We start from the raw sequence: 13,778 nt of genomic DNA, 5'->3' as shown, positions 1-13,778 counted from the left end.
AAGATGCATTTTCATTTCAAGGGTCATTTCAGCCATTGCTCCTTGTGTAACTCTTATATTGTTTCCTATGATTTTGTTGCTGTTGAGGTATTTGGTAAACCTTTCTATTGTAAAGTTGAATATATTAAGAACGGAGAAAAAATTTCTATTGGTTTTAAAAATAAATCAACAGCAGCCTAAAAACAAACACAATTATACAAAACAGAATATCAAAAGAAAATATAATGAAAAACCAATCTTTTATAAAGAGGTCAAATGATTATTAGGATTTAAATATGTGTTTTTAACCAAGTATATTTCTTAAGGCTTACATTTATATAGTTTACTTAAGTCGGTTGGACCGGTCCTGGAAATAAATTCAATTTTTTTCTATATGTTAATTGTTTTTTTTGTTCCTTTTATCGCTTTTAACTAGCCAGATGGTTGTGTTGTGATCAGAAAGGTATATAGCTATTTTGATTTGTCTATGTTCCCTAAAATTTATTTATTCTCATATTAGAACTAGTGAGAAAATGTGAAAGAAGTTTTGATAAAGGTTTTGGTCATGTACATTGAATAATATTACAATCTTAATTATGTGTTGTCTTAGCTGGCTATACTTTTCAGTTTTCCTCTGTACTACACTTTGATGCAAATGATGTATGCGGGGATACCGTTGAATACATGGATGATTTGTATGAAACAATCTATCTATCTTATTAAAGTAGAAGTACTTTAAGCTTTTGTTTGGAAACATAGATAGTAGTAAAAAAAATATAATGTTGTTTGGATAAATGGATAGTAGTATATCAAGAAAAATAATAATGGGCTTTATTTTAATTATAGATTATTATGGCCCAAAGTACAATTAACATTATTTTTGGGTTTTGTATGATTGTTATTAATTTGTTAAAGAAAATTATAAAATTATTTATAGTTTCTGTTGAAGGGATTTTTGAATAAATAAAGAACAAAATGTAATTTATTTATATAAATATATATTTTGTATGATATTTTCTGTTTTCGTATATTTTAAACACCTTTCGCAAAAATTCTTGATATATAATTTAAAAAATACAGTATAACTATATAAGTGATTCACCTCATGAGTTAATATGTGTATTTAAGAGTGAAACACTATTATTAAGTAAAAGAATTATTAAATTACAAAAGTATAAATATTTGTAAAATTCTTACTACCGTGTTTACGGGTCACAAACGCCTTTATAACACGATACAGAGCTGAAATACATAGTTTAAACAACAAACAAAAGTAGTAAAACTGAAATTGTTAAATGTTAGTTTTCTAAGTTTGTAAATACTGTAAATTCATCATAATTATTTATCAAAAAGGTATATACATATTTATTCCTAAAATTTTGGAAACTTTTGTGTGGGGATCTTCTCATTTAAACCAAAGTCCAACACTTGATCTCCACGAAAATAGAATAGAGATTAATAGCAACTCAGTTACCATTAATTATTCCTAAATATTTTCACATAAATTTAAATCTAGCAATTTTTAACTAATTTATATATTTGTTCATAAATTTTAGAAAGATTTGACGTGGGTATCGCCTCATTTAAATCAAGATCTCAAATTTGATCCCCAAGAATTAGAATAAAAGTTAATAACTACTAAATTGTCATATCTTTATTGTTCATAATTATTCCTAAATATTCTCACATATATTATTGTTTAAATCGTACGAAATCTTAGCATTTAATCTTAATAAAATCATTTTCCAAAACAACCTTGCTCGCCTTATATATATACACCTCTTACGCTTCTTTTCTACACATACATTCAGACTTCACAAAAAGAAAACGATGGAAAACAATCAAAATTATGTCGACGTTCACAAAATGAAACCACATAAAGATGCTTGGAGAGTGCACGTGAAGCTACTCCATTGATGGACATCGAACACAAGTTTTGGAGGGGAAACTCTAGAATGTGTTCTTGCTGATGAAATAGTAAGTCATCACCTAACTAAATTGTCAAGATATGTTTTATCTGTTCGTACAATTTTGATCATTGTTAATTTCGTGTGTTTAGAGTGGCAAAATACACATAAGTTGCAAAACAAATCTGATGTTTCGCCTGAAACGAAATCTCCCAATTGGTGAATGGAGATTTGTTGAACACTTCAAAGGTTGTTGCTTCTGGTGGTACAATTGCGAAATACAAAGTTTAAATAATAAACAATAAGCTATATAATTTCGTTCAACTAATTTAAAGTTTTGAAATATTTATATATATCATAAAAACAAAAACCAGTCCAATATCCATGTGGATGCTCGAATCAGCCTCTAATATTATTTACCACAATAAACTAAAGTAGTAAAGATTGTACCCATTAACCTTTTGTTTTTCAAGATTTTATATATATCATAATCTGGGCGGTTTAAGATCTAGTTTAATATTATGTGAAACACTTAGTTAAACTGAATTTTCTTGAAAAAAATCTTTTCAAATAAACAACCCGTTAAAAATGATACAAAGAGGGATGAAAAACATAGGCGTTACCATATTTTATTAAAATTTGGATCTTTGTGGTAGAGAGCTCCAAAGTATTTGTTAAATTAAGCGACTGAGAAATTTCATTATATTGTTCTATCTGAGTACGGGACAATAACATAAAATACTTGTAAAATGATAAATGGCTGATCTAAAAGTGTAGTTTTTCACTTGTGTGTAGGTGGGTTGGGAACGATGCGAGCACAATTTTCCTTGAGGAAAGGTGGGAAAAATGGGTTCAGTGGAAACATTTGAGGCCAACAATTTGCATCTACGGATGAGAACGCCTTGCAACATGCTGCTTCGAGATTTTCAAACTTGCCAGAAAGAATCGAATTGGAGATTTGGAGCACACATCCTTCAACGTTAAAAAGAGACGACCAACATTTTACCAAATCAATAGGTAAACCAGGAAAAATGCCAGGAATTGTTGCTGGCGTTTGCACTTGAGCGACTCCTTGAGTGACAAAAGTTGCAGCCCAAAGAGATGATGCAACTAAGATCATTGAGAAAAACACTTTGCTTTCCATTTTTTATCAATCTTTTTCCACTTTTCTTTGTGTTTATTTGGTTACACTTTTAGATGATTGGAGGATGATCTTAGATGTTGAAAGAAGCTTAATATTTATAGGATTAGAAAGGAAGATATTATTCAATATGTCAAAGTGTTATTGATGGGGGTATTAATATATCATCAAAATGTAACTCCATGTAGGTTTACAAAACACTGTTTCTTAAATTAGGCTGAAATAAATGACTAATGCAAGGGCGTTATCCTTACGGAGATATAATTATATGAAAGTTGGTATTGTATTTTGAGACCCATTTAATTATTTTCAGTTTATTTTTGTGTTTACATTTTTTCATCATAATCGAAATTTCTGAATTAAGGTTTCCAATCAGTGAATTAAAACTATTCAGACGATTTAGATCAATCTCCAAAATTGAAACAAGGAATTTCAAACCCTAATGATTTGTCGGCAATAATTCTTCACAACTTTAATTTCAACCACCACCAATAAACCCTGGCAATATTTTTGGTGTGCCAGCCCCTTTGTATAAGCCATTACGGAGCAATTTTATAATTTAGGATTATCCAACAAATAAAGGTAATATATATGTTGAAGTTACAATAAATACAAACCAGTGGATTAAAACTCAATAAAAACCCTAAATCCTAAATGCCAATTCAAGACATTTGTCGAATTGAATTGAGAGCATGACTGTTTGTAGTTTTTGTTTTTCTAAAAACCATTTTTTCCAATTAATTTTTAGCTTTTAGTTTTTATGTTTGTAAAAACCATTTGATTTGCCAATCAAGTTTTTTAACAATTAGATTCCTTAAACTTTAGGAAAACTAATTTTTCAAAATTTCAACCAATTTGTGAAAAAGCCAAAAAAAAAACAATTTTTATGGGTTTTGAATAAAAACGAATTTTGTTTTATTTTTGTTAAATCACTATATTTAATTAATTAATAATTGAATAAATAATATATTTATAAAGATAAAATACCCATAAATTTTTAGCATTTAAAAATTAATGTAAAATACTTTACTTTTGATAATATAGATAACTTTAATATTTTATGTAAATAGTTAGTTATTAATTTCTATAAATAAAATTAATGAATAATTTTAATAATTATTACACACACCAAACAACAACAACGTATCATATTAATTTGAAAATATCCATTCAAGTTTAAAAAAATGAAAAATATATTCTGTAATAAAATTTATAAATAGTCTCAAAATTTTAAAATATTAATTTTCTCTAATTTATAGATATTTTATAATTTATATTTTTAATACTTTAAAAATAAAATAATTTAAAACATGGTAATGTTTTTTATATAACAACCTTATATTTTCATAAATTTTAATTGTAATTTTTTAAATATTTTATTGCTATTTTATTTTATTTTTCAAAACAATGTATTGATTATTTTATTAAGAACTAAGAATACATCAAAACCAAAATGTAAAAACTAAAAACGAAAACCCAAAACTTAAAAGTTAAAAACCAAAAACTAAAATCTAAAACCAAAAATCTAAAAACCAAAAACTAAAACTAAATATTAATGGGAACAATCATCACCTGAAGCTCTTGCCGATTTCCTCCAATCTTTAATCGTAAGTTCTTTTTTTTTTGTATTATCTCTCGATGTGAAAAATAAACTATCAATTCGAATCCGCAGATTTAGAAAGCCTATTAGGAAGTCTGAATCTGACATGTTTATGTTTATTCGTATCCCATCCAATTCGAATTTACGTTTTAATCCAATTGATTGGTTAAAAACAGAATTATTATTTTCATGGGTGGGTTTAAAATTGGCAGATAATTATTGGTCGGGCTATATTATATCATTAACTTATAGGTTATACAACTAGACATGTCAATTAGAATCGAAATCCGCAGTCTGAACCCGACTGGTCCTAAAAATTCACATGTTAAATAATAAAAGTGATATGACAATTTATTTTTTGAAACCCTAAAAAGCATTATAGCGCTATAATAGCAGGACCGGGCTTTGAATTCTAGGTCCTAAAATATTTTCGGACCAGACCGGGGCAGGCCCGGCCAGATCGACTTGACACCTCTAGGCAAGGCTACTCCTCCGCCATTGATCTATCTCTTCACAAGGCGGTGGAATAAACGGAGGAGGGAAACAACGACAAGCACAAAGCGGTTCGTTTCCCGGTTCTCGGCGACAACACATACCGAAGTTTACAACTAACCGGAGAAGTTTATCTGAAGATTGTATGTGGTAGAGCTTCTACACCCCAGTGTTCGGGAAAAAAAGTCTTAACCGGCAGTAAGAGTCCACATCTTTTGATGCTATAACTTGCGGATCCGGGTGGCGTTTTGCTTCTAAAGTCCGCTTTTTCAATCGGATGAATTTGTCCGGTTTAGTGGTTAAAGAACGAGACATTGAACACCGATGGTCATGAGATAAGTTCGAAGATGCATTTTCATTTCGAGGGTCATTTCAGCCATTGCTCCTTGTGCAACATGCCAATATAGCGTAACAACAAAGGCAACTCATTGAAATCAATTTTCTTTCCTCTGTCGATCGATTTAACTATTTGGTATACCTTTCGTAAGGATTGTTTTACATTACTTTGTTTATTTCAGTTTTTCTATCAACTGGTGTATATAGATAAAGGAAAAATTAGAAACTTTTAAAAAAGAAAATTGTTGAAGTATGATAAGGCCAAAAGCTCTCCGAAATGGTCTTCCATGCGTAGTCAACAAGCTAATATAGATGGAACGAGTGAACTCTACTTGTTTGACGTCTACGGTGAACCCAGGGACTTATTCAAAGTCAGCGACCAAACAAATCTAATTGATCTACATATCTCATACTATATTTGTTGTCGTGACGACGAGAACTTATTGATCCACGAATCATAATCGTGCAGTATAACGTCTTCTTCATCTCGCTCTACACGGAAACTTGGAGCTCAAGTGATCAGCGAAAGAGCCGTTCACATTATGACTATCTTCACGAGATATCTCACACATAGGTTCGTTTTATGTGTTTTATTGTCGCTTTTCATTTTCCAGTTCTTGCCTAACGCAACCTGCCAGCAACAGCAAGAACCAGAATCCAAGGTCACGGCGGAATCAGTAATTGGAATCGTTTTGCTTTCCTTCTTCCTCTTTAGTATAATCGGTTGCTGCTTCTTCTATGCATGCCAGAGTGCAGAGATTGAAGCCGAAAGCCGTCAAGTGCTGCACACTAGAGAAAGGCATGGGCTCGAGAAGGACATCATCGAGTCCTTACCGTTTTTCCTTTATTCAGAGATTAAAGGGCTCAAGATAGGCAAAGGCGGGGTGGAATGTGCAATTTGTTTAAACGAGTTTGAGGATGAAGAAACGCTACGTTGGATGCCTCCTTGTAGCCACACTTTCCATGCTAACTGCATTGATGTCTGGCTCTCTTCTCGGTCTACATGTCCGGTCTGTCGTGCAAATCTGTCTCTGAAACCTGGCGAGAGCTTTCCTTATCCGAGTATGGATCTTGAAACGGGAAATGCACAAAGCAGTTTTCAAGAATCCCCCAACGACATAAGCTTGACATGTAACAACGATGCAAATTATATAGCACCTCGATCGAGATCTACAGGCTTATTGTCTAGCTGGCGTATGGCAGAGATATTCGTCTCTAGATCTCATTCGACGGGACGTTCAGTGGTTCAACTTGGTGAGAACCTAGAACGATTCACACTGCAGTTACCCGATGAGGTGCAAAGACAATTGGTTGGCTTGATCAATCCGATATGGAGAAGCCACATGGCCTTACCTCAAGCCAGGAGCTCGAGACAGGGCTACAGAAGCGGCAGTGTTGGGAGCGAGAGAACCAGTTTCTCTCAGGGACGACAAACACTTCGGCGGGCCATATCTATGTCTTTGTCTTTTCAAGCTGCTTCTGTTCGGTCCACACTTGGCAAGCACGTCCAAGAGACTTCCCAAACTAAGGATAAAGATTCTGGTGAGCGGTCCTTTGAACGACTCATGCCAGAGAAGGACTAACAAATAATCTATCAACTTTTTTTCTTCAGTGGACAAAACAAAGTCACAAGTTTGGTGATTATGGTTGATATCATCCATGCGTGCCACAGTTTAATTAAACCATAAACTGGTTCTAGTATTTTACTAAGGGTCTGTAAACATAGTTAGCACAAATGAAACTCGATTAGCACCGTTCGAAGATCTTGTACAGCTTTTCAAGGGATGCTACCTGAAAAAGAGTAAAAACAATGTGATTAATGTGTTTGTGAGATTTGATTTTCTAACATAGTTTTAGACTTTATGTAAACATGTGAAACTTCTATTGGAGATTAACAAAATGGTAACCTTAACAAAAGTTCCATTTGAAGCCATAGAGGCTGGTGGTTTCAAGAACAATCTCATAGACGGAAACAGCACGTGTTGGATTGACCATTCACGTTGTGCCCATGCGTTTTCAGCATCTGAGAGAAGGTCTTGGTCAAGAACCGACTCCATCTCGACGTTACCCCCTGCAACAGTTCAATCTGAAATTAGATCCCCACTTCCTTCTCATAGGCAGAAAACCAAAAGCAAAAAGGTAAAATACCCAAAGCTGGATTCTCCTGAGGGCTCTTCTCACTTGTCTTGGTATAGAACCGAATACCGTCCCCAGATGGGTTTGGCAAAAGAGGAGGATGCATGGCGTAAAAATTCCCAATAGCTGCAGAAACTCCTTGAAAGCAAGCCCTCTCATCTTCCCATTCAACCTAAATAGCACGTTAGGGAGACATTAGAACCCACTGTTCCTCGGATCAGCAACATCTTTGATTCAGAACTCACATCATTTCCCAAGCATAGTAAAAACTCAGGAACACGATCCATGTCAGGTGTATACTGGTCGAGTATGACAGGAAGCTGTGACAAATTCCCATCGGAATCAATGAAAACGCTGAAATACTCCTCTAACATTTCCGTTTGTTCTTTAAGGAGTTCTGTATTCATCTATATAGAAAACCGAAACATTACAGCCTCATGAACTTGTACAAGTTGAGTAGAGGGAATAGGTGATGCAGAGAGATAAACTTACTTCAGCAATTCTTTCTTTGAGATGATCTTTTTCGTAATTTTCAGGATCTAGATCCTCCTCTTGCAGAGCCAACAGTATCAACTCAGACAGAGGAGCTGGATCGCTAAGCTGTATTGCATTAAAATGAGCAAAACGACGAAGGGTTTGCTGATACATGAGCTCCTTGCTGCAAATTCCAATAAGATGGTATACGGTATGAGCTTCAATACACTTCGTGTAGACTCTCTATATTGACACAGTATAATATCCACCGTCAATCATTTAAATCTGAAGAATAATACCTGAGGTTCACCACATTTGCTAGATATAGATGTGTTTGATACTGAACTAAAGCGAAAACATCATCTGCCATTCCAACATATGTGCAATTCCGTACAGTCTCCAGCAAACCTAACAGAATATAAATTAAATAAAAGCGGTTACCAGGATTGGTTTTAAAGAAGGTTAAGTTCAGAAGAGTAACAATGCCGAGGAAGCACCAGGATGGCAGCAGCTGTCAACTCCAGAAAGAAGTTCCTGGACACTAGAAAGATCAGCAGTTTCCTTTGGGTTTCTTCTTTGTCTTATAGAAGATCTGCAAGAAAAAAGTATAAAATCTCGGGTAAAGAAGCTCAACTTTTGTTAATGAGAAACTATATATGTGGTATCAGGTGAGGTCTTACCTCACTGCACTCAAACTAGAAACATTGTCAGGTAGATTATGGGGCTTGGGTTGCAAAAACGCATGTAGCCTTCCAGCTGGATCTGATGAATCCGTTCTCACCATTTTATGCACAGGAACTTTCGGTGTTTTCTGTCCTAATTAAAGAGAAGAGCACAAGCTATTATATGAAGTGAAAAATGGACAAAGAGTATGCAATGGGAAAGGTTTTAGGCAATAAAGGTAATCGACGCAGCCAAATGATTCAGTACCAGATGGAAGCGGAGAAACTGGAGTGTCACTTCTCGAAGATTTCAACGTAGATTGAATGTACTCCACTTTCTGTAGCATGAAGGAACACTTATAAATGTTCTTAACCTCCAATTGAGATATTGCTTGAAGATCTTTTGCACTCATACCTGCTCTTGAAACGTCCTAGTGTCATTTGTGTTCCTCAGTTTGAGTTCAACCTCTGACTGTATCATCTCGATCATGATTTCCTGGTTTAAAAGGCTTACCTGCGCTAGACCAAAACATTTATCATTTGATGTATAAATAAGGAATTCGTTTTAATGCAAGTTAGGCAGTAAATACACGATCTTATCACAGAAATAGCAGCTATCTCAAAACTAGTATAAATGGAGGAAAGCAATTGCCTCTTTCTTTGTTGGGTGAATATTGATATCAACATGTTCACGTGGCAAATTGATCGACATGTAGACAAAAGGTTTCGATGCTTTTGGTAATGTTGCAGCATAAACAATCTCAATGGCTCTTTTTAAAGCCGAACATTCCACCAATCTATCTGTTGCAACCAATAAACTATATAAGAACAATGGACTATTGCAGATATAAATATTCATTTCTATTGAGGAAAGAAAGTCCTCACCATTAATGAAAAGCACCAATATGGTCTTCTTAGCAACATAGTTCGAATTGGATACGAAACCTTCCATATCAAAAGCACAACCGGAGGATTCACCGGAGGAGACTTCTACTTTAATCAAGTTCTTCGCAACTGACACACCGTAGACTGATCTGATTGAATCAAGCCTTGAAGACGACACCACAGAGTGAACATCAGCCTTGACAGCTCCATGCTGGCGAGAAAGCAATCATTAAAGCTTCCAAAAAGGGTAGACTAGTTTAGTTACTAGTAAGTATTACAAACCTTTCGACAAGAGAAGCTAACGTTATTGTGATGAATGGCCATCCGGCTCAGCAAATCAACTATTTTTCCATAATCATCAGCAGAGTTTTGAAGTGTCTTCCTTCTAGCAATCATATTATAAAACAAATTCTCCACCTAAACACACAGAACATTGAAAGTTACTAACAAAAGAAACCTCCCCCACTCAATTTGATAACTTTACCATTATCTGCGTTCCTTTGACAGCCGCACAAGCCTTTGGTTCATGCTCCATAACACCATCTCTGTAAGACACTCTGAAACAGAAACAGAGAAATTGCAAATTCTATAATTTAATAACAAAATTGAGCAGAAGAAAACATATGTTTAAATAATAATAAATCAATGTTCAGGACCTGTGACCATGAATCTGGCCTTTGGTAATGGTGGTAACAGTAACATGAGCAACATAAGTCATACTAGCAAGTGCCTCTCCTCTAAAACCCATCGAACTAAGAGAGAACAAATCTTCATACTTGCTCAGCTTCGACGTTGTATGTCTCTCGCATAGAATCGGTAAGTCTTCACGCTAACAAGAAGAAACAACAACAAATTGAATCATTTTTCCTTTTTTTTTCAAAAGTTGATTTTATTTTTTTTATTTTTTTCTCCACATCCAGAAAAATTGAATCATCTTACTCTAATGCCGTGACCGTCGTCGGAGACTTGAATTAGCTTCAATCCACCGTCCTTAACAGTGACGTTTATGGAGGTTGAGTCGGCGTCGAGGCTATTCTCGACGAGCTCCTTAACCGCCGAAACTGGACGCTGGATTACTTCGCCCGCTGCGATACGGTTCACCACTGACTCTTCTAGCCGTTGTATCTTCGGCGGGTCTCTCGGTGTAATTGACGGAGACGGAGACTCTTCTACATCCATGGATATGGCAGTATACTCTTCCTCCTCCATCGCCACCGTAAGAGGCGAACCGTCGGGAAACATCTCTACTCCGCCAAAAAACCTCGCGGCAGATACAAATTTGTGTCGCTTTAATTTCTGCACATTGGGTCAAAGACGTCGTTTAAAGCCCATTTATCTAAGTTTGGGCCTTTAGCCCAGTTAAAAGACATCAAGCCTACCCCATCGTTTTATTTGTTCCCCAGTTAGTAAGTGAACCAGATATGATATCTGAACTAAAAACCCCCAAACAAATTTGATCCAAACTCAATCATCAAACCTGTAAAAGTAGTTGAACAGATTTTGTAGCACGCTAGCTTCGATATTAGTTATTATCCGGATCCAATCCAATTCCGGCTACTTGAAAACACCTAAGACCCAAAAAATTAACAAAAAAATACAAAAATACTCAAATTCCGAAAATCCTTAAATTTCGAATAAGTATTCAAAGAAATAGACTAGTGCCAGAAATTAATATTTGAAAGTTAAATAATTAAATCAAAATGCTGTTTTTTATGTTTATTTTTAGTACCCTTTATATACTAAATCACAAGTTACTTAACAAATCAAATTTTGACAAATGGAAAATGTTTTTTAATTAAGAAAATTGATTAAAATAAAATTTTCATCTCTAATTTTCAGCAAATTCATTCTGACTTTTCTCAAATAACACATTCACGTTCAAATCCTCTTTTTATATAGATTTTGATTCTTAATTTACTTTCTGGTATCTTTCCTAATTTATCATCATCTCGATTTTCAATTTTGATCTCTAAGATTCTTTGTATATTCTTCTGCAGCAATTAAAAACTTCTTTTATTTATGGCATGAATCCATTATCAACAAAATCTAAAATAGATACAGTGGAATTATTGGAAGAAGTAGATACTAGTACTTTGATTTTTTAAGAGTGTTGATTTTAGATGATTTCAGTGTAGCTAATTTAGAAGTTTTCTCTATATGTTGATTTACAGACCCTGGAGATAACGATTTAGAAAGATGGGATGGAGCATAAACAAAATTATTCTCGTGGAAATCTCATAACTAAACTCACATCCTTTATAAACTAAATTACAAGTCACTTAATAAATAAAATTTGACAAATGGAAAATACTTTTTTTAAAAAATTGACTAAAATAAAATTTTCATCTCTAACATTCACCAACTTCATTCTAACTTTCTCAAATATCACATTCACGTCAATATTAAGTTATCACGATTTCAAACCGTTTTTTTCTTATGTAAAGTTTAATCTACTAATTTACTTTGTGCTATCTTTCCTAATTTATTATAATCTCCATTATCAATTTTGATCTCTAAGATTCTTCACATATTCTTCTGCATCAATTGAAAACTTATTTTATTTTTGGTATGAATTAACACTGCAAAATCCATTATCAACAAAATCCAAAATAGATATCGTGAAATTATGGGAAGAGGCTGATACTAGTACTTTGATTCTTAAGAGTGTTGATTTTAGATGATCTCAGCTAGTTTGGAAGTTTTCTCTATATGTTGATTTACAGACACTGGAGTTAACGATTTGGAAATAGTTTTTTTTTTGGTTCATCAACCAATCACATTGTTTCATTATATATATATAGTTTTTTTTTAAAAAAGGAAACAAGATATTTAACATTTAATTTTGAAAATAAAAAATTATAAAAAAATAAAAAATAGTAATCATTCAAAAAGAAAAAAAAATTAATATTACTGACGCTGTCAACACTAAACCATAAATCTTAAACTAAACTATAAACACTAAACTCTAAACTCTTAGGTAACCCCTAACCTCTTGGATAAATAATATACCCTTGGATAAATCATAAACTCTTGGATAAATCTTAAACCCATGTCTTAAACACTAAACACTAAATCATAAACTTTTGGGTAAATCCTAAGCCCTTGGATAAATCTAAAAATTTATGATATACTGTTTATGGTTTAGTGCTTAGGACTTGAGTTTAAGATTTATCCAAAAATTTAGGGTTTATCCAAAAGTTTAGGGGTTACCTAAGAGTTTAGGGTTTAGTGTTTAGGGTTTAGGGTTTAGTTTAAGATTTAAGGTTTAGGTAGACGGCGTTAATAATATTAATTTTTTTCTTTTGGAACTATTACTATTTTTTTATCTTTTTATTTTTTAAAGTTATTTTTTTTTAAGAAAAATTTGTATATAGAATGAAATAATATGATTGGGGACAAAATAAAAAAAAAAATAACCCATAACTAAAACTCACATACAGAAAATTTGCAGTCATGTCAGAAGGACAAGAATCAGGTTTTAGCCTTGCAAAAATGGTTTGCATGTGTTCCACTCTTAAATACTTTGTTTGATTTGTTGATTGATGTTTCTTTTTTGCTTGATCAATTATTTTTTAGTATTCACCACTGCAATTGAGTTCTACCACAAAACTATTGCTAGAAGCATCAAGAACTTGCATTTCTGAATCCAAAGGTGTTTACTATATTTTTTCGTGTTTGAAATTTAATTAATTATTTCTGGACAGTTCATTATAGCATAATAAAAATCAAATAAAAGTTTTAAATTTTAATCTTATAAATTCAACACAATAGTAAATAAAAATTGTGGGTTAATTTGTTTAAATGTGTGATTTTAAAATAAGATTTTAGGTGAATTAACATAAAATTTAAATGAATAGTTTTAAACTGTAAAATAAAAAGAAAATAAATTTATTAGATTTATATTATCTAAATTTACATTAAATCAGTCCTTTAAAAAAAACAAAATAAATTAAATGAAGTGTTTAATACTCAGTAATAAATATCAAATAAATTAAGGTCTCAAATAAAGTATTTTAATTATATTATATATTTTTCGAATACATTTTTTATTTTTGAAATATATTACAAATATGTATCCATTTTATAATAATATGTTTTTTGTTCTAATACTTCAACCGTTTTTTAGTGCAGGCACCTGTAAATTATATGATTTTCATATACTATAT

At 32.8% G+C, this 13,778-nt stretch overlaps 3 protein-coding genes across 3 annotated transcripts; 1 reads left to right on the top strand and 2 right to left on the bottom strand.

Moving 5' to 3' along the window:
* Positions 1-2,667: 2,667 nt before the first annotated feature.
* LOC108835497 (uncharacterized) lies at positions 2,668-3,030 on the bottom strand. Its single transcript, XM_018608742.1, has one exon. It carries the CDS (start codon positions 3,028-3,030, stop codon positions 2,668-2,670), a length of 363 nt encoding a protein of 120 aa, XP_018464244.1.
* Positions 3,031-5,946: 2,916 nt separating this feature from the next.
* On the top strand, positions 5,947-7,046 carry LOC108833382 (putative RING-H2 finger protein ATL37). The gene has a single exon (XM_018606804.2). The coding sequence runs from the start codon at positions 5,998-6,000 to the stop codon at positions 7,036-7,038; it is 1,041 nt and encodes a 346-aa protein (XP_018462306.1). The 5' UTR covers positions 5,947-5,997; the 3' UTR covers positions 7,039-7,046.
* A 35-nt stretch (positions 7,047-7,081) lies between these two features.
* Positions 7,082-10,888, bottom strand: LOC108833383 (DNA mismatch repair protein MLH1). The gene is made up of 16 exons (XM_018606805.2): positions 10,552-10,888; positions 10,269-10,441; positions 10,097-10,169; positions 9,895-10,029; positions 9,613-9,823; positions 9,380-9,528; positions 9,143-9,241; positions 8,996-9,065; positions 8,746-8,881; positions 8,563-8,657; positions 8,365-8,473; positions 8,084-8,249; positions 7,837-7,998; positions 7,604-7,763; positions 7,363-7,526; positions 7,082-7,246 (listed from the first exon to the last, which is right to left on the bottom strand). Exons 1-16 carry the CDS (start codon positions 10,852-10,854, stop codon positions 7,202-7,204), a joined length of 2,250 nt encoding a protein of 749 aa, XP_018462307.1. The 5' UTR covers positions 10,855-10,888; the 3' UTR covers positions 7,082-7,201.
* Positions 10,889-13,778: the final 2,890 nt, after the last annotated feature.

The sequence above is a fragment of the Raphanus sativus genome, chromosome 3 (genome assembly GCF_000801105.2).
Source record: "Raphanus sativus cultivar WK10039 chromosome 3, ASM80110v3, whole genome shotgun sequence".
Classification (NCBI taxonomy): Eukaryota; Viridiplantae; Streptophyta; class Magnoliopsida; order Brassicales; family Brassicaceae; genus Raphanus; species Raphanus sativus.
The sequence above is the reverse complement of the archived record's forward strand: the minus strand, read 5'-3'. Positions and strand labels throughout refer to the sequence as shown.